The sequence below is a fragment of the Bos javanicus genome, chromosome 17 (genome assembly GCF_032452875.1).
Source record: "Bos javanicus breed banteng chromosome 17, ARS-OSU_banteng_1.0, whole genome shotgun sequence".
Lineage (NCBI taxonomy): Eukaryota > Metazoa > Chordata > Mammalia > Artiodactyla > Bovidae > Bos > Bos javanicus.
In genome coordinates, this window is record NC_083884.1 from 71,830,572 (window position 1) to 71,850,567 (window position 19,996).

At 53.7% G+C, this 19,996-nt stretch overlaps 1 protein-coding gene across 7 annotated transcripts in view; it reads right to left on the minus strand.

Annotated features, from left to right (window-relative positions):
- The window catches only part of SPECC1L (sperm antigen with calponin homology and coiled-coil domains 1 like), an 86,121-nt gene that overhangs the window by 44,556 nt on the left and 21,569 nt on the right, over positions 1-19,996 (minus strand). For 5 of the 7 annotated variants that reach the window (XM_061385554.1, XM_061385555.1, XM_061385556.1 and 2 more), the window contains exons 2-5: positions 18,356-18,545; positions 14,439-14,592; positions 9,411-11,047; positions 8,246-8,453 (exon numbers count right to left, since the gene is read on the minus strand). In XM_061385554.1, coding sequence (XP_061241538.1) covers positions 8,246-8,453; positions 9,411-11,047; positions 14,439-14,592; positions 18,356-18,508 — 2,152 coding nt within the window. In that variant the 5' untranslated portion in view covers positions 18,509-18,545. Of the gene's footprint in view, positions 1-8,245; positions 8,454-9,410; positions 11,048-14,438; positions 14,593-16,820; positions 17,006-18,355; positions 18,546-19,996 lie in introns of those variants that run through there. The other 2 variants (XM_061385557.1, XM_061385558.1) reach the window with 2 other exon arrangements.

A 19,996-nucleotide genomic window follows, 5' to 3' on the forward strand; every position in this document is an offset into this window, starting at 1 on the left:
GCCAGAAGATGCCCAGTGCTCAGCCGGCCCTGTACCTGGCTGGTGTTGCCAACGGCCGTCAGGCGCCATTTTCAGAGGCAGGAAGGACCCGGGAACCTGTCAGCTAAAGCTGCACCCCTCAGGGTGGGCGGGGCGGCGGGCAGCCAGCCACCAGGCCACAGCTGTACCCCCAAAACAGAGCCCCGATGCAGGAGGAGGATACGCGTGAGTTTAGAATAAACCATTCACTACTTTTGTCTTCGTTTTCTATGTGTGGCCACGCCTCACAGCATGCAGGATTCTAACCCCCCACCCAGGGGCTGAACCCGCGTCCCCTGCCTTGAAGCGTGCAGGTTTAATCCAGCGGGCTGCCAGGGAAGTCCCTACTGCTTTTTATTTTACTCGTTTTTATCCCTCCCCCCAAAATGTGGCTATAACTTTTACCCCTTGATTCTAAAAGTAATACATGTTTACAAGAAAAAAAAATTATACTATTTCTACTGCTTTATAAGCTCTCCCACTAGTCAGTAGATACTGGACACCTTTACCAATAAATATGGACCCGCAGCAGCGTTCTGATGGCCAGAATCATACTCCATCAACTGGAAATATCGTGATTCGCCTCAGCAACCTCCCATTAACAAAGAGTCAGCACGGCTCCAGCATGTCTCATAAGCACCACGAGCGCCTCCGGGTCTCAGGCGTTACCTGAGGACTCATCCCCAGAGAGAGGACAGGCACTGAAGGGTCACCTGAAACTCAGCAGGGACAGGCCGACCACTCGCTCTAGAGTACAGAATTCTTTCTGAGAAGTCACCAAGTTACAGACTCCACGGGATGGGATACACGGAGTTCGGTGTTTCTTCAGGAACGCCACTACGGCTGGCTACAGTCCGAGTGTGACGCTGTAGTGAAACTGCCGTGGTCTTCATCGCAGGTAACACCCCCGGCTCATCCTCTGGCGCGTGCTTTCTTTCACGCACACGCTTCTCTGGCCTGCGCACGCCGACCGGGCGTGCCCACCCCGGCTGGTGAAAGAGCAGCGAGGCAGGGACGCACCGAGCCCACGGGCTTCTAACTGGACCTCGACTGTTGAAAATATAGGTCGTTTCCTGGTCTCTGGTGACCTGCAACTCGGGAGCATCCACATCTGTGCGTACAGCTGCAAGCCTTAAGGGTTCTCTGAAGAGCAGGTTTCTGCAAGCAGGTTGCTGTGGCACTGTTATCCTCGTAAGGATTCTGATCAGTGCTCCAGAAGGGACCCTTTGCTCCTCCCTTACATGTTAGCTCTTAAATTCCTCAAACCCCCATCTTGTCTTGTTTCACTGCCTTTTTCAGAAGTCAAGCACCTTCCTGTATCTTTTTCGGACTTACTTATTCACACGCATCATTTAGCTAACGGGTTAGTCTAGTCTTACTGAACCTCTCTACATATTTGATATATGTTACAAATACTTCTCCCAATGCCGTTTATTAATAATTCTGATACTTCACTGAAAGTTTTAATCATACACAGTCAACATGAGTCTTCTCCACGAAGGCCCCCAGCACCGTGCCTTCCAGGTCGTCTCATCACAGCAGGACACAGCTTTCCTCCTCTTGCTCCTGCCCGTTCTCTCGTCTCGAGCCGCCCATGGTCACCACGGTCATCAACTTCCATGTATCAGGATGCCAGGCCCTAGCTGGCCTGAACCTCAGGAACTGCAGAGGGCAGAACGCAGCTGCAAGGGTGCAGGGCTCAGGGCTACGCAGACAGCGAGTGGGAGGTGAGGTCGCGGCCAAGCTGGACCTGAGGTCTGGCTGGCACCACTGTTCTTGATACCAGTCAGCTGTGTTTCGCTCGGCACGTTAGCAGCTTTATTTTGGAGGCTCTGTTGAGCTGTTTCTTTCTGCTATTCTCCTCTAAGCTCTTCTAAGATGTTAAAAGGTGCTTTCCTGGTGGCTCAGCGGTAAAGAATCTGCCTGTCAATGCAGGAAACAGAGGTTCGATCCCTGGATCGGGAAGATCCCCTGGAGAAGCAAATGGCAACCTGCTCGAGCACTCTTGCTGGGAAATCCCGTGGATGGAGGAGCCTGGCGGGCTACAGTCTATGGGGTCGCAGAGAGTCGGACTTGACAAAGCAACAAGAAGGTATTAAAACGTCTAGTAAGTCCTGGCTGGTCTCTCTTACTTACAAAGAATGATTCGCATCAGAGACTCCTGCACGCTTCTGGACGGACCACTGGCTAAAGAAGGCTCTGCTGACGACAGGAGCCTCTGCTGGGGGTGGGGGGACACACTCTGGATGAACAGGAGGGAAAAGGCGGTTTCTGCGGAGGCGACAGGCGCGCGCCCATTTCACTGCGGGGCCGAGCTGCCCTGCCCTCTGTGTGGTCTCCTTTTCAAGACAACACAGCAGCCGGCAGTTATCCTGGCACAGTACGGAGGGTGTGGTGCTGGGGGCCCCCGGGCCCAGAGTCCCACCTTGCTTAGACAGAGACGAGCCCAGGGGCAGTGTGGGGCCAGCAGCAGAGCCGGTGCCCAGCAGAGGAGGGCGTGTAAGGACCCCCAGCGCCTGATCCCTCGGCCTCAGACCCCACAGGGAGGATGGTGCCCTCAGCCCCAGGGCACGGTGGGGACATCACTACTGAGAGGTGCAAAGCTCTCTAGGCCGCAGACCTCTCTATTCCCGCTGATACCCACGGCCAACTCCATCGGCTTTATGGATACATGAAGTCTTCCAGAGACTGCTTAGAACTCTTGGCCTACGGACAGGACCCTTCCCATTTTCTCTTTGCTCTACTTTTCAGAGTATTTTTATAATGTCTCTCCCGCCGTGTCCCTAGGACTGTGGGAGGGAAAAGAGGTGCCATCGTCCTGAGCTGGAAGTCTTAAAGAGTATTTACTGGGAGAGCTGCTACTCAGACCTTCCCGGCTCAGATGTGACGTCCCGGTGCGGCCAGGACACCGCAGGCAGGCCAGGCTGGCACGCACTCCAGGTCTACACGGCGCCAGCGCCAAGCTCTCCGGGGGGCCATGCAGACCCTGGATAATGTCTACAGATTGACGTTCAAGGTCAGTGGCTCTTCCACATCTCTGTTTTGCAGTTTAAATGACTCAGTAACTTTCTGTATTTGCTGTCTTAATGTTTCAGTTCCAGAATACCTACTAGGTTCCTTTTTTTTTTTTTTTTTTTTTACTAGGTTCCTTTTTAACAGTTTTTACCTCTGGGGATTTACTATTTGTTCATCATGACGAGTACGCTTTCCTCCATGTCCTGAGTACATTCACAAAAGCTGTTTTGAAATCTTGTCTATTAATACCAAAGTCAGAACCACGCTGGGATGAATGATCAGCGACTCCTAATGGGTGCAGGATTTCTTTGGAGGGGGGTGATTAAACAGGCTCTAACACTGACCATGGGGATGCTTTCATTCCACAGGAAAAACCCCTCATCTCCCAGTTAGCAGCATTCCCTTTCCTGGACGCCCCTAAATCAAGTGCTGACTTAGCATGCATCCCAAAGGCTAGAATTCTTGAGGAAAAAACTAACTCCTATCAGATTATGTAGCTATAACAGAAATTACATGAAATGTGTCTGGATCCTGGATCCTATCAAACAATTATAAAGGAATTCTAGGGTCAGCTAGGAAAATCTGCACGTGGGGTGTTCGACGATGCTAAGAGCTCACGCCTAGCTTTGCTAACTGTGACCCTGCACTGTGGTTACAGGAGATGTGCTGACACATTCCGGAGGTCAGTGTCCACAGCTCACTGCCAACCGGTCCAGCTACACACACACTCAGAAGGCAAACGCTGCGAAATGCCACTGACCGCCACACCCAGGCAGGAGCTGCTAACTGCCACCCAGCTCTCCAGGTACGGCTGCCTATTTCAACTTTTATTTCAAAAAACTGGACATGTACACACTGCTGTACTTAAAACGGATAACCAACAAGGACCTCCTGTGCGGTGCAGGGAGCTCTGCTCACGTAGCGTGGCAGTCTGCGTGGCCAGGAAGAAACACATGCATGCGTGTGGCCGAGTCCCCTGCTGTCCGCCTGGGACCCTCAGAATGTTGTTGATCAGCCGTTGTCTCTGTGCTCGCACTCAGTCGTGTCCACCTCCCTGAGACACCGTGGACTGCAGCCCACCAGGCTCTTCCGCCCGTGGGATTTCCCAGGCGAGAATACTGAAGCAGGTTGCCATTCCCTATTCCACTGGATCTTCCTGTCCCAGGGATTGAACCTGTGTCTCCTGCATTGAAGGCGGATTCTTTACCCGCTGAGCCATCAGGGAAGCCCATTAATCAGCTATCAGTTCACTTCAGTTGCTTAGTCATGCCCCACTCTTTGCGACCCCATGGACTGCAGCACACCAGGCTTCCTGTCCATCACCAACTCCCGGAGCTTGCTCGAACTCATGCCCATCGAGTCAGTGATGCCATCCAACCGTCTCATCCTCTGTCGTCCCCTTCTCCTCCTGCCTTCAATCTTTCTCAGCATCAGGGTCTTTTCCAATGAGTCAGTTCTTCGAATCAGGTGGCCAAAGTACTGGAGCTTTAGTTTCAGCATCAGTCCTTCCAGTGACTATTCAGGGTTGATTTCCTTTAGGATTCACTGGTTGGATCTCCTTGCAGTCCAAGGGATTCTCAAGAGTCTTCTCCAACACCACAGTTCAAAAGCATCAATTCTTCAGCACTCAGCTTTCTTTATCCAACTCTCACATCCATAAATGACCACTGGAAAAAATCACAGCCTTGACTAGATGGACCTCTGTCAGCAAAGTAATGTCTCTGCTTTTTAATATGCTGTCCAGGTTGGTCATACCTTTCCTCCCAAGAAGCAAGGGTCTTTTAATTTCATGGCTGCAGTCACCATCTGCAGTGATTTTGGAGCCCAAGAAAATAAAGCCTGTTACTGTTTCCATAATTGGCAATACCCAAATACAAAATAAAAAATTATTTTAAAATTGGGGAGAGAAACTACATGGCCAAAAAGATTTTATTAAGGATTTTCAGCCATTTTATACTTAAAATCCATACCCTGTTTATGTAATGTTTATTTTGGCATTGATATGGAAAATTTGGTCCCTGGAAACCTCTAACATTTTTCTAGCTATCACCCCAATTACCACAAGGTGTCACTCTTTCCACATTCAAAGCAAAAGGTTTGCAAGGCAAAAGGCTATTATCTGTACTAAAAGAAGACACTGAACTCCCAAGTTAATCTGAAACTTTAGAACCATCTGTATTTAGGAAGTAAATGCAGTTAACTCTCTCAGTTCAGACAATGAAATACAAACTGGACATAAATGTTAAACTAAAAGTTTTCTAAAACTTTAGATGAAAAAGTGCATCACCACGTCCCTCAGGAATGCAGTCCCACAAGCCACTCCAGTACCCTCACACTCTGGAATAGTCTGAATAGCCCTGAGGTCATCCTACAAATGCCAGGTCAACCAGCCAGAGCTCAGAATCGCCACCAGACACCTTGAGGGCTGATGCAAACAACCCCCCCTCTCCTGGGAGTAGATCAACCCCCTCCAACCCCCGCACCCGCGGGCACAGGTGCTCCAGCCCCACGTTGCGTCTGCCTGTCGGTCCGCAAAGAAGCATGACCCGACATTTCGACAGCTCTAGCCAAGGCTGGAAAAGGTCCATTTTCATTCCAATCCCAAAGAAAGGCCAAAGAATGTTCAAACTGCCACACAGTTGAGCTCATTTCACATGCTAGCAAGGTAATGCTCAAAATCCTTCGAGCTAGTCTTCATTAGTACTTGAACCGAGAACTTTCAGATGTACAAGCTGGATTTACAAGATGTACAGACATACGAGAGGAACCAGAGATCAAACTGCTAACATCCGTTGGATCACAGATAAACATCTACTTCTGCTTCCTTGACTACACTAAAGCTTTTGACTGTGGATCACAACACACTGTGGAAAATTCTTAAAGAGATGGGAATTCCAGACCACCTTACCTGCCTCCTGAGAAACCTGTATGCAGGTCAAGAAGCAACAGTTAGAACCGGACATGGAACAACAGACTGGTTCAAAATTGGGAAAGGAGTATGTCGTGAAGACTGTGTATCGTCACCCTGCTTATTTAAGTTCTACGCAGAATACACCATGTGAAATGCCAGGTTGGATGAATCACAAGCTGGAATCAAGATTGCTGGGAGAAATTCCAATAAATTCAGACATGCAGATGACACCACCCTTATGGCAGAAAGTGAAGAAGGACTAAAGAGGCTTTTAATGAAGGTGAAAGAGGAGAACGAAAAAGCTGACTTAGAACTCAACATCCAAAAAAACTAAGATCATGGCATCTGGTCCCATCACTTCATGGTAAATAGATGGAGAAAAAAATGAAACCATGACAGACTTATGACACTTTATTTTCTTGGGCTCCAAAACTACTGTGGGCGGTGACTGCAGCCATGAATTAAAAGATGCTTGCTCCTCGGATGAAAAGCCAGACAGAGCATTAAAACCAGAGACGGCGCTTTGCCCACGAATGCCCATCCAGTCACAGCTGTGGCTTTTCCAGTAGTCGTCTATGCATGTGAGAGTCGGACCACGAGGAACGCTGAACGCGAAAGAATTAAGGCTTTGAACTGTGGTGCTGGAGAAGACTCTTGAGAGTTGCTTGGACAGCGAGGCGATCACAGCAGTGAATTCTAAAGGAAATCAACCCTGGATAGTCACTGGCAGGACTGAAGCTGAAGCGCCAATATTTTGGCCACCTGATGTGAAGAGCCAACTTACTGGAAAAGACCCTGATGCTGGGAAAGTTTGAGGGCAGGAGGAGAAGGGGGAGAAGGGGGCGACAGAGGATGAGACGGTTGGATGGCATCACGGACTCAATGGACATGAGTTTTGGCAAACTCTGGGAGATGGTGAAGGACAAGGAAGCCTGGCATGCTGCAGTCCATGGGGTCACAAAGAGTCAGACACGAATGGGCGACTGAAAAACCACCAAGGCATCCAGAAAGGTTACCTCCATCCTCCCCATCCCCACCAGGCCATCCTTAGCAGCCATTACTACTTAAAATTTGCTGATATTCAAGGAATCCAGGTAAAGAGTACAGAAGAACTTTTAAAACCTATCATTTGGAAATAGCTTGAAAGTTACAAAAGACACAGGATGTGACACAAGGACCAGGACCTGGCTCCCACGCGCCCCTTCCTCAGCCCTGCCCACCTAACAGAGCACCGTGTTCCGGCTTCCGCTGCCCCCGCTCCCTGCCCGCCCGCCTGCACCCCCGCTCCCTGCCCGCCCGCCTGCACCCCCGCTCCCTGCCCGCCCGCCTGCACTCATCCTTAGGGACACGAGCCACGCCCCTCACCCCGGCACGATTCGGTGTGTGGTCCCTACAAGCACTCAGACCCGGGGCTGTCCACCTCACGCGTTTGTGCCGACGCCCGTCCCCACAGCCTGAGGGCAGCCCGGGGCCGGCAGGCAAGGGGGCAGGGGCTGGCCCTCCCCACTGCTGCAGCCTGGGACTCCCGCTCGGCCTCGGCGCTTCACGACAGCGGCGTCTTCGGGGAAACACCACTCAGTCCTGCCAGCACGACGTTCCTCACCTTTTGCCTACACGTGTCTCTGTGACTAGATGAGTCGCAGCTCAGCCAGAACGCGGCCCAGGCACAGCCGCGTGCCTGTCACAGTGCTGCCCAACTGCTCCACCGTGTATCTTTTTCCTCGCTTCCAACATAGCACACAGTCTGTGAGAGGATCATGCGAACTTCCATTCTTCATCAAATTTTCACACAGAAATGCTTGTACTATTTTTGCAACTTTTTTTATAAGTCTGAAATAACTACAAAATAGTTTTAAAAAATCTTTTAAAAAAGCAAACAGAGCAACTCAAAATCCGAATTCCAAATCTACCTGACCGTAAAATCTTCATGGAAAGGAGGAAAATTAAACAGATAAACAAAAACCTGTGCTGTAGGCCTAAAGATCAGTAGCTTTGGTCTCCCTACACTTGCAACCACTAGATGCTGGTGATAAACGGCTTTTCCTGAGATCTAGAAAGGTAACAGCCCCACTAACGTCTCACTGAAATGACTTTTCAGTTACGCAGTTTTAAAGAGATGCTTCTGTGTAACAGTCCTTCAGGAGCAAAACAGCGGCCGGGAGACGGGCGGTGCCATGAGGCCCCAGCCCACACGTGCCTGCCCGGCCACAGCGCGGCTGCCCCAGCACCCTGCCCAGGCAGAGCCACCCGCCCTGTCTGTCCCGAGCGTGCACGGTCCCACGGGTCGGGGGCGTCACTTACTCTCCAAGTCCGAGATGATGAGGTTGTCGTGCAGCTTCACTGCCCGGTGCTGCTCCACTTCATCCTCAAGCTCAAAGATCGTTTCCTTCATGTCACTCCTCTCTGTGTCTCTTTCTTCCAGCTCTGAGCGTAGCTTCTCTACGGCCACGTTCAGGTCCTCTATCTGCTTCTTAGCTTCCCCTTGGAAGGCTCGGTACTCATCTTCCACCTGCGTGAAACCGATGGTGCAGGTCAGGAAGGGAGCGCCGTTCTGAGCTAAGTCCCAGGACGGACGCACAGGCCGCCCGGGCTGGGCGCGAAGTGGGCACTGCTCTGCGAGAGTGAGGAGGGCCATGTGACCACTGTGGGAGTCCAGCGCCTCGGACATCACACAACACGCCTCAGCACGGCGCGCTGCCACACCACTGACCTCGCGCTGACATCACAGCACGAGTGCTGAATCTCGCTACAGTACTTACGAAGAGGTTTTGGAAGTCTCCCCTTCTCCAGAGATTGGACTGAAGGCATGCATCTCATCAACAAGTAACATGCTTTCCCACAAAAATGATGTCTGCTTTCTGACGGTTTCAGTATCAAATTAAAAACAGAAACCAAAAATCCTCAAACACTGTCAAACTATTAGTTCACGGGGGCCCCCAACATGTACGCACCAACAAATATATCTCCTAAACTGTATCTCTGAAAGTCATCCCTTAAAAAATTAAGATTTACATATTAAGAACAGACTCTCATACAAACTACACAGCAGCTTAACCAAACTCCTAGAACCCTACTTGAAAAACCGCACCACAGAAGAGGAGGCAGACGCTGCTGGCCCCACAGACCGCAATTCTGGCTCTCCATTTTCCTTGTGTCAATACAGCCGCGAGGGTGCTGTGACACTGCGTGACACGCTCCCCCGGGCACCCCCAGAACTGGGGACAACTTCCGTCAGGCGTGACCCCAGCTTTAGCCTTTCACAGGCAGGACCACGGTGGAGAAGTGAGAGTGGAAGTGACGTCATTACAAGAACACTTTTCACTCCCGCCCAAGACAAGCAGCTCAGAAAAAGATCCCCTTAGGAGGAGCTAGTGGCACGCCACCCGGCTGCCGGCTCTCGGGAAGCGTGCCGTGTGCCACAGCCACTCCACGCGGCTCCAGAGCCCTCTATCTACTGAAACGGTACCTTTGCGATGGCGTCCTGCAGCCGGTTGGCATCATTCCGGGTGTGGGCCAGGTCTTCCTGCAGGCTACTGGCCAGAGTCTCTGCTTTCTCCTTGTCCAGCCTGACGCTCTCCAGGAGGTCCTGAATGTCAGACTTGTCTCCAGAGTTATGGATAGAGTACAGCTCCGCCACTTTCTGCTTCTCGTTCTCCAGCTGGGCCTTCAGGCGATTCATCTCGATCTGGTCACTGGCCAGGGTGGCTCTGAGCTCCTCCAGGGTGGCGGCCAAGGCCGCCTTGCCCTTCTGCTCGGACTCAACGGCCCGCTCCATGTGGTGGCTGCGCTCCTTGAGCGCCCCGATCAGCTCCTGGGCCTCCTTGTTGTCCTGCTCGGCCATCTTCAGGGTGTTGCTTAGGTGCTGCTGGACGCCAAGGAGCTGCTCCCGTTCAAAGCGGCTGTTCTCAGCGAGGTCCATGTAGCGCTGCTCCAGCTCCATGTAGCGCCCGCTTTTCACGTCTTCGTCGATGACATAGGAAATGTGATGCTCGTCCAGGAGGGAGCGGAAATACTCGATCTGCCGGCTGAAGTGCTCCAGCTTGTCGCTCTGCTGACACAGGGACTCCATGAGAATCACCTTCTCCTCGCCGAGCCGCTCGTTCTCGCTGTTCAGCTCCTGGGTGATCTGCTGCAGGTCAGCCAGCTCCTGCAGAGTGGCCTGCAGCTCCTCGCTCGTGCTGTGCTGGTTCTCCTCCATCTGGTGTATCCGCTCCGTCAGGCACGCGACAGACACTTCGCTGGCATTCCCGCTGCTGCCCTTGCGAGAGCGCTCTACGCTCGGAAGGCCTTCTGACTCCGAGGACGAGGGCGCGTCCAGGGCGTCGTCGCTGGACGTGAGGGGCTGGTACACCTCACTGCACTCACTGTCCAGGTTGTCCAGGGAGTTGCTGTGCTGATGGTCCATGAGCGTGTTTTCATCCTGGCTCAGCAGATCCTCCACTGAGCCAGGGGCCGAGCCCTCCACCGAGGAGGTCAGCGTCCCGCCCCCGTCGCTCTGGTTACCAGGGGTGATCTCTGGGCTCAGGGACTGATAGCCAAACAGCTTTTCGGAATGGTCCAGCCTCTGCTCCAGGGAGAAGCCCAGCGCGTTCAGCCGGTCCTTCAGCATCCGGTTCTCGTTCTTCAGCTGGTTGAGCTCTTCGCGGATGGCGGCGTTCTGCTCCTGCAGCTGCAGCAAGGTGGACTCCACGTCGGTTGGCTGGTGCACGGTGCTGGCTTCCTTCTCCTCGGACGTCTCGGCGCCCTCGGTGAGGGGGTCCTCGCTGATACCCAGCTGAGCACGCATGTCCCGGAGCTCGCTCCGCAGATGTAAAATCTCCACGTCCTTGGTTTTGGCCAAGGTGAGAAGATCCTTCACTCTGGCCTCCAGAGCAGCTTTGTCACTGATCTGATTGTCCGACTTGGACTTGCTCATGCGGACGTCGCATTCCGCAGCCGTGCGACTGCGGGAGCGTTTGGCCGACGCCACGTCATTAGCCCCCTGACCTGCAGAAGGTAGTTTTTTGCTCTGGTTTAGTCGGGTACGTTCACGTAATCTTTCTCTAGTAGAACTGGACTCTTTATTACCTGTGGAAGTGCTCCGCTTGGTTGAAGAACTCGTGCCTACATGATTAAGACAGAGAGTTTAAGGCAGAACATTAGCAAGAGACAGGCACAGAGCTATGCCCCAAGGGAACGAGGAATGATCTAAGGATTTGCACAGGGACTGTCACGCTGGCCCTGCCTGAGAGTCTGGTTACTGTCAAGTTCAGCTCCCTCCAAACAGGAAGATCAATCACCCTTTATTTATCAATGAAAAAAGACGTTTCACACCGGGCTTCATGCTGTGAAGGGACAGTTTTAAGGGCTGTGAGTCGCATCTCAGTACACGTGGACTTGAATCCCAAGCCGTGGGTTTCCACAGGCGGCCGGAGCCCAGCGTCCGGGGAGGCTGCAGGAAGGTGCTCTGAGGGACAGCCAGCCACACAGCACACCACCTGCAGAAGCAGGAAGGGAGGAAGACCACGGGCAACCAGAGGGAGGGGCAGCCTCTGGACAAACAAAACCCTAAGCTGCCCGCAACAAACACAAGAGCTGTGATCACAGAAAGCACAGACACGCTCACGTCACGGAGCGTCACGTGCGCGTGCCGTCGCTCGGTCACGGCCGGCCCCGGTGACCCTACGGGTGGCAGGCCAGCCGGCTCCACTGCCCGCGGAACTGTCCAGGCAGGCACACTGGAGGGGCCGCCACTTCCCCTTCTTCGGGGGGTCTTCCCGACCCAGGGCTGGAAGCTGCGTTTCTGGCAGACAGCTTCCTTGCCGCTGCACCACTTGGAAGTGTCGCGCAAACAGCACCGGTAACAGGAATTATTCAAACAGGCAGCGTGCACGTATCCTCACTACACACACGCATTAGCAGCTCACACACGGTAATTTACACCCGCTTCATTACCGTCATCCTGTTCTACAGATGAAGAAACCCAAGAAGAGATGATACGCCACCTGCCAGTGTCCCACAGGTAATACATGGATGAGCCAAGATTCAAACGCAGGCAGGCCGTGCGGCAGAACCTGCAACTTACCAGGACCCGCTCGGCCTTTATCGGTGTTAGAGAACGACGCAGCATCGCCGCTAAGGCCTGGCGACACTTTCATGCAACAAGCCAGTGTCACCAACTGCTAAAGGCAAACCTGTGCGAACAACTGACATGACGTGTGTTTAATTAACGTAAGAAGACCGTGCTCATCCACAAACACTTAAAGAAATCATCAGACTCGTTTTTACTTTGAAAAATAAGTTCTAGACCTGATCAATAACTATTCTTAACGAGCCAACTGGTTCTTCACGTGTCAGCACCAGGCTAACCAGGGGGCGGAGGGCGAAAGCTCTGCCTGATGGGGGACGCTGTGGGAAGCCCCTGCTTCTGCCGCGGCTCGGGGAGCGCAGGCAGGGGGTGCTGGAGGCCTCGGCAGACAGGGACGAGGTGCTAGACGTGGCGTCACACGCAGGAAGGAAAAGGAAGGCCACGTGGCAGATGGGGCAGGAGAAGAAGGCTTCCACAGGCCCTGAGCGCCAGCAAATCCAGGGAGTCACAGAGGCAACGTTCAGTGAATCTTCCCGAGCAGGAAAGAAACCCAGGGGAGCACTGTGGCAGACAGTAAGCCAGAGGGCGCCTCGTGAAGCAGGAGGAGGACGAAGAGCAGCAGGAAGAGCGTGGGCAGACAGAGCAGTGAAGCGGAGGGAGGCTACACTCTCGGAGAAGAGCCCGCTCTCCGCAAGAACAGAGACGGGATTACGAATCTGCACTAGATTTCAAAGGCAGAGGAGTGACTGCAAACGGAGGCTGGGAAGGGGAAAGACAGGGCAAAGGGCCTGGGGAGGTGACCACTGAAGGCAGCCCGCGAGGGCGGGAGGCAGGCCAGCAGGGAAGCGGGCGTATGCACACAGGGAAACCCTGAGGGAGGGAGGGGTATGAGGGCTCAGAGTACTGGACCTCCTACAAGCCAGAGAGTTAGATGTGGTGACGACCCGGGCTCCAGGACAGAGACCTACAGTCCAGGGTGCTCCATCACCAGCTCTGAGGCCTGGCACAGAACGGGCGCCCAGGAAGCATTCGCTGAGCAAATGGGTGCACGGCCTGGGCGGGGCACTGCAGCTTCTGCGTGGGGCTCTCACAACGCTGAGCTGAGAGCCTCTAAATGACACCTCTGAGGGTGGCCTTGACCTCCAGGGCTGCGGTGAGGAGAAGACGGAGTGACACCTGTCACTGAGCCAAGGACGTCCACGCTCCCTCCTGCTGACCGCGGCGCTGCAGTCGGCGTGGGCCGGGGTCTGGGCGGAAGGAAGAGGCCACACGGGGTCAAGGCGGGGGCACAGCTGGCACGCCAGCCGATGAGGAAGTCCAGTACACAAAGAGGGGACAAGAACCTGAACGACGAGAGCAAGGGAGGGCCTGCTCTAGTTTCTGCCGATCTTCTTTCACACACTTACTACAAGCACAGTATCTTAAGACTACTGGAAGTTTCCAAGTTTTTTTCTTTCGGTGTAAGAAGCCACATATGAAAGCGTTACTCTCTGGATTACAGAACGAGACCTTAAAAAAAAAACAACTGCTGCTAATGAAGGAAGAAAGAAAGGCAGGACTGGAATGAATGGATCTAGGCACTGACTATCAGAGGCTGCTGACGTCAGGCAGCGGGAGACAGCCAGACACCATGGGCAGATGGACAGATGGCAGTCCTGCATGAAGGAGCGGGCGAGAGGAGGGGAGGACCCTAAATCTGCCCCATCGAGGCTCTAAATCCAGGGGCACTGACAGTGAGCAGAGAGAACGCAGGAACACGGCCACGGGCATCACAGGAGCGCGATACCAAAATCCAGCTCGCTAGAGGGAGCTCGCTGGAGGCCCCGTGGTCAGGACTCCGTGCCTTCACGCTGGGGCCTGGATGCAATCCCTGGTAAGCGAACTAGGATCTTGCAAGCCGCATGACATGGCCAAAAAGGAGGAAATAAAATCCAGAAACTCTACAGGTCAAACAACCAGTTTCTACAAAAGCTAAATTGCGAGGGAAAAAAGGGGCGGGGTGAACTCACAGGTTTAAAAATGAAGACTTAAGAGACACCAGCAATTACTATATGTGGACCTTAAGTGAATCCTGGTAAATCCTAAGCCAGACAAATAAGTAAGTGTATGTATGTAACACTTATAAGACAGCTGGAAATTTAAATATTTACTGAATAATGATACGAGAAGTGATTATTTTAAGGCCTGGTAATGGCATTGTGAATATATTTTTAAACACGCAGCTATCCTTCAGAGATGATCAGGTGTGTGTGGGTGACGCCTGGAGCTGAGGGTGGGCATCAGGGCGCCAAGAGCGGCCCTCAAGTGACAGGGTGATGAGCATGTGGAGATGAAGTACCAGACCGCCGTGCCCAGGCCAGACACTCCCAGGACCGAGCGGCACCCCGGCACCCCGCCGCCCCGCCCGCGGGCCCGCCGCGCGCACACCTGTGCCGGTCCTGGGCCTGTTCTCCGCGGCGCTCACGGCAGGCGCGGGCGCGGCCGGCGCGGCCGAGGAGCAGGCGTTCTTCTTGCCTTTGACACCGTTGGTCACGGTCACCCCTCCAGCCATCCCAGCTAAAAGGTCATCACTGCTCTTGGTCTAGAAGCAACAAAAGATTAAAAACAAGCTGGTTAGACAAAGCGAGACTAAATAACATTCTGACCCTAACCAGAGTCCTTGACTTTCAGGCTGAGTCCAGGGCCTCTGCAAAGACCTCCCGGCAGCTACCAGGCAGCACACGCCTTGGTGCTGCAGAAACGGAACCTCCTCGCTGGCTCACAGACGGCTGCAACTTCTAAAAATATGAAGATCACAATGGACTCAAAGATGTCATGGGAGCCCACCGTATGCCCCCACGTGCCAGATTCAGTGAGGGGTGAGGAGAAGTGAGGACACCCTACTTGCTACCCCTCATCTCGGCTGTGACTCACCAAGCAGGAGCAGCGGAGCCAGCACGCGCGCCAGCTGGCAGCTTCTCGAGAAGCAGCATTAAGAGTGAGGAAGAACCCCCACTGCTCTGAAGTGATCCAGTGATGGAGCCAACATCTAATAGAAGTTTCTCTGAAGTTTATTTTTTTAACGTCTATCTACTTTTTTTTTTTGGTAGCCTAAGCCAAAATTGAAAGAAGGGGATTTTTTAAAAAGTCCACATAACATACAAATAAAAAACTAGAGACTTTATGGTTACACTGAGGGTTAAATGATCATTCTACTTGAGAAAGACCATTTGATTTACTTATGCTTTATGAAGATGACTGAAATGTGAGCTTTTTAAAAAGGAAACAAGTACTCTAGATAACTGGGTTGGGCATAAAATTATTACTTAAGAAAAAAAAGTGAAGAAATCTGATTTTACTTCTAGAAATGAGAGAGAACACAGAGGAGTTAAAGATCTATGGGAGGAAAAAACACAAAAACGTGCTTTTAAATCAAAGGACCAGGGCTTCCCCGGTGGCTCAGTGGTAAAGAATCCACCTGCCAACGTAGGAAATGGGGCTTTGATCCCTGATCTGGGAAGATCTCACATGGCTTGGAGTAACTAAGTCTGTGCTCTGGAGCCCGGGACCCACTGCTGAGCCCACGTGCCACAGCTACTGAAGCCCGGTGCCTGGAGCCCACGCTCTGCAACAAGAGGAGCCACCACAGCAGGAGGCTCACGCACCGCAACCAGAGAGCCCAAACCGTATGGAAGATCCACCATAGCCAAAAATAACTGAAATCATTTTTTGAATAAATAAAGATCCAAAAGTTTTGCCCACTAAGGTGAAGTGGCCCTCCCCCGCATCTTACTAGGCCTAGCCACAAACAACAACTGAAATAAGAAGCAGAGATGCGTACACTCAGGGGCTTCCTGGCGGCCCAGTGGTTAGGAACCGACACTTCCCATGCTGGAGCTGCGTTCAATCCTTGTTTGCAGCCAAAAAACAAAAGGAAGAAACGGGACTTCCCTGGTACTGCAGTGGACGAGGGTCTGCCTGCCAACGCGGGGGCACGGGCTCCATCTCTGGTCTGGGAAGAGCCCCGGCCACGAAGGAGCTGGAGCCCTCGTGTCGCAACTTCTGCAGGCCGTGCCCTTGGGAGCCTGCAGCCCGAGCCTGCGGAAGCCGCGCTGCGGCCACTGGAGCCTGGGGGCCCAGAGCCCACACTCCCAGAGAGAAGCCTGCGCACCGCAACTCGAGAGGGCGCCCACCGCTGCAGCTAGTGCAAGCCTGGACACAGCAGTGAAGGCCCAGGGCGGAAAAACGTAAGACGTTATTTCTTAAGGAAGAAAAAGGCACATCTCCACAGCCCACGACTGCAGGAACAGTGGCACGTGGGCCACGAGTGCTGGGCAGCGACACATCCCGTGGGTGTCCATGGGAGCGGGTGTGTGCACACAGCACCTAAGTGATTACAAGTTGAACACCCATTCTTGGGGTTAATCATCTAAGCTCGTCAGTGACAGGAATGAATCCGGGTCGTGGGAAGTGGGCACCTACTGAAGCAGCACAGGGACACGTGGAGGAAAGACAAAGAAACGCTTAGGGCTGTGGGCTCTCCAAGCCCTTCTGCTTTTTCCAATTTTTCCATTTTCACTACTTTCTTCTTTCCTTCTTACCTTTTCACTCCAACTTCTATTCAACAACCCTTTTTTCTTCTTAAGTGAAAGCACTTGCTGCAGTAAAGGGAACGCGTACCCAAACAGCATCGCCTCTTGCATGCCCCTCCCCAGGGCGCACACACACAAAGCCACTCAGAAGTCAGCCAGCTGAGCGGAGCCCAGGCCACAGACACAGGCACACAGCGAGAACACGGCTCTCTCCGCCTGACGGTGGAGAAGGACTCACTGCTCAAGACCAGGCGCTATCCACGGGGCCCATGCCTCTCGAGACCTGACACGCTCAGGGCGCACTCCAGAATGAACCGCACAGACGCTGCCTGCCAGCAAGGAAGAGGCAACCCAGCTGGCCGTGTGCACGTCCCAAGCCAAAGCTTCAACCTGCTCCTCCAGCCCCGGCTACACAGGCGCTCCGCTGAAAAGACAGCCCAGCAACCGAGCGGCCGGCAGAAAACCCCGGTTCTCCTATAGGAGAGGCAGCTCTGTCGCAGAGGAAATGGCTCAGTGTGCTGATTCAGACTGAGGAAGCAGGGCAGAGGTCAACTCCGGGTATCACCCCAGGGTCACAGGGTGACACCCAGCCACTCAGCAGGGCCCCAGCGAGGAGAAACCCGGGGGCATCTCCCAGCCCCTGGAATGAGTCTGTCTTCAGGTTCGACAACCTTGGGGTAGGAAAAACTAGATCTAGATCCTGCTAGATCTTTCCACGCATATGAGGAAGTCCCTCATCAGCTGTTCCCGTGAGGTGCCCTGCGAGGCGCCCTTCGAGGCACTCCTTAAAATAGTTAGGTCACAGTCCGTGAAGCCCTGAGTGGACAGAGGCTTCTGGACAGCCTGTGTTTCAGGCACTGCTTGGCTTCTCCCCATCAGACAAGCAGCAACGCGCTCCAAGTTCTCCGCAGAGGCAAAGTCTCCACCCCAAAACAAGCAAGCAGAGAACAGGCAGGATGAATTCTGGCCTGAGAAAGTCTGGAGGAAGACCGTGGGGCCCTCTGCCCACCGAACCAAACACCGGACCAGCAGAAAAAGGCCCGGAGCAGCCTCCCACAGACACCGAGAGCACCTCGGGGAGGCCGGCACTGTCAGGGATGAACCGCGGGCCGAGGACGCTTCCCGGGCTGAGCCGTAGAAGCCCTGCTGCCATCGCTCACAAAGGCCCGGCCCTGCGCGCCGCTGCAATCTGACTGCAGCCCGAGGGCACACACAGCCAGCCTGGCAGGCCTGTCCCCAAAGCCGGGGCTCGAACACCTCACTTCCTGTGACCGACAAGGAGCAAACCAGCCTCCAAACAAAGGGGTGTAAAGAGAACACGAGTCACGCTCTAACTACACCAATACCACCCAGTTCTACGAGGGATTAATACTAATCAGCACAGTCTTCGGGGCAGTGTAATAAAGGGTGGGGTGGGAAGAAGAACCCTTGCGGAGGTTTGGGAACGTCGCACTGGCCGTCCGGCCAGACCTTGCACGCGTGCACGCCCCATCAGCCTCCTCAGGCAGCAGCAGCGTCTCCCTGCTGGAAAGAGCGCAGTCCACGCTCCTGCTCTCCCAGACAGCCGACTGTTTCTCGGTACTTGAGCTCTTCCTGCAAATGACTCGCCTCCACGCCACGCTCCAGGGGCTCCCAGAAGGGGCCCTGCCCCGGAGGCACAGCACTCTGCTCACAATTGAGCTGCCACCCCGCATCGCTGGTAACGACGGGCCCAACACAGGGAGACACGCTCCTCCTACACCCGCCGTGCGCACAAACACGTCACACGAATACCTTCGACAACGCTGCTGCGGCCCCAGGCTTCACGGGCCTGCTGCCCGCAGAGGCTGAGGAGCTGCTCTCGGGCCTGGCTTTGTCCGCTGCCTGCACTCTGCTTGTCCCCGACACCTTAGGCGCTGAGCCGACACTCCTGCTTGCTTTCTTCATTCTGGGCTGCCTCTTCGCGATGCATTTACAGGCAAATCTGTGGAGAGAAACGGCATTATCCCGAGAACAAAACTGCAAGAAAGCGCTTTAGAAATTTGTTTTCGAAGGATCTTACCATGAAATAAAAATGTCTGAAAGCTAGATGTCGTTACAGAAAATGAGGAAAAATTCGTAGACTAGTTAATCAGAATGCACTTCCTTCTTGAACACTACTGATTGGAAGTTACTCTTTGCATTCCGGTTCTCTCAGTACAAAGAAGACCCCAGACCTCTAACGGAAGCGGCCAGCACAACGCACGCGCAGAGAAGCAGTAACCGTCCTGGCAGTGAGCACGAGCCACTTTACAGGTCTCCACGGGGATCACGCTTTCCAAATTATCCAGCACAGTCCTGGGTTCAAATACGTGTCATGACATTGCACAGAGACCAGCAGAACAGCCCAGAAACTCCAGCGCCAGGATCTAAGTGTTTCCCAGCATCAGCCCAGAAACTGCAGCGCCAGGACCTAAATGTTTCCCAGCATCAGCCCAGAAACTCCAGCATCAGGACCTAAGTGTTTCCCAGCATCTCTCTTTTATCAAGAGGAAGCTCCAAAATGCCCCATCAGAACGTAAGACTTGACGTTCAGAAAGTAAGGCATTCTGTACACCTGTGAGAACCGTGACAGGAAACCTCCCACCTGATTGGAACAGACTGGGTTTCACAGCTCAGAGGACCTGGAGGAACAGAGAGCAGCAGAGCCGTGGCCAGACAGCCGCCCAGCACACCTCTATCAGCAGAGCTGGAACGCAGTGTCTGTAGCAAGATCGTGTCTGGGGAGACACGCTGGCCGGGCCTGGGAAAAGAGTCACACAAGTAACAGAAGTGCAAGTCTGCTGTGAACAGAAGGGCCTCTACACTCGGTGCCGCTGAGCACAAAAAAGAGGCTGGTCTGTTTCAGGAAGGTTTCTACACACTTAGAAATAAAGGAAAGTTACAGAATGACCTTTTGGAAGAGAAAAGCTCCCTTCCAACAGCCTCAACGACCACTTCCCCCAGACTATGCTCAAATGCTCCAGAGTCATCTTGCCCGACCTGACACAAACTGTACCAACTGGTCTGGTGGCAGGAACAGTGAGGCAGAAGAGGGGCTCCGCTCCACCTCTCCGCGGTAAGGCCTCAGAGCAAAGAGAACGCTGTGACCGCCACCACACCCCACAAGGGAAGCACAGCGAGACCTCAGGCTCCTCTCTGGCCTCCCCCCGACTTCTCAGTTATTCCTTCCAGAAAACGCCGTATTCGGTGATCAGATCACCGTCTGCCTGCTCCCAAGCTTGAGGCCTTCTTCTTCCGCACCCCATGAGCACTCGGCCCAAGGCCGACGCTCCCTAGACTTCAGACCCAGCAGCTGCTCGCTCCAGGCTCCCTCCAGGCCCCCGGAGGACACTGAAAGTAACCCAGACGCCTCCCAGGACACAGACGCCTCCCAGGACACACACAACACGGCTA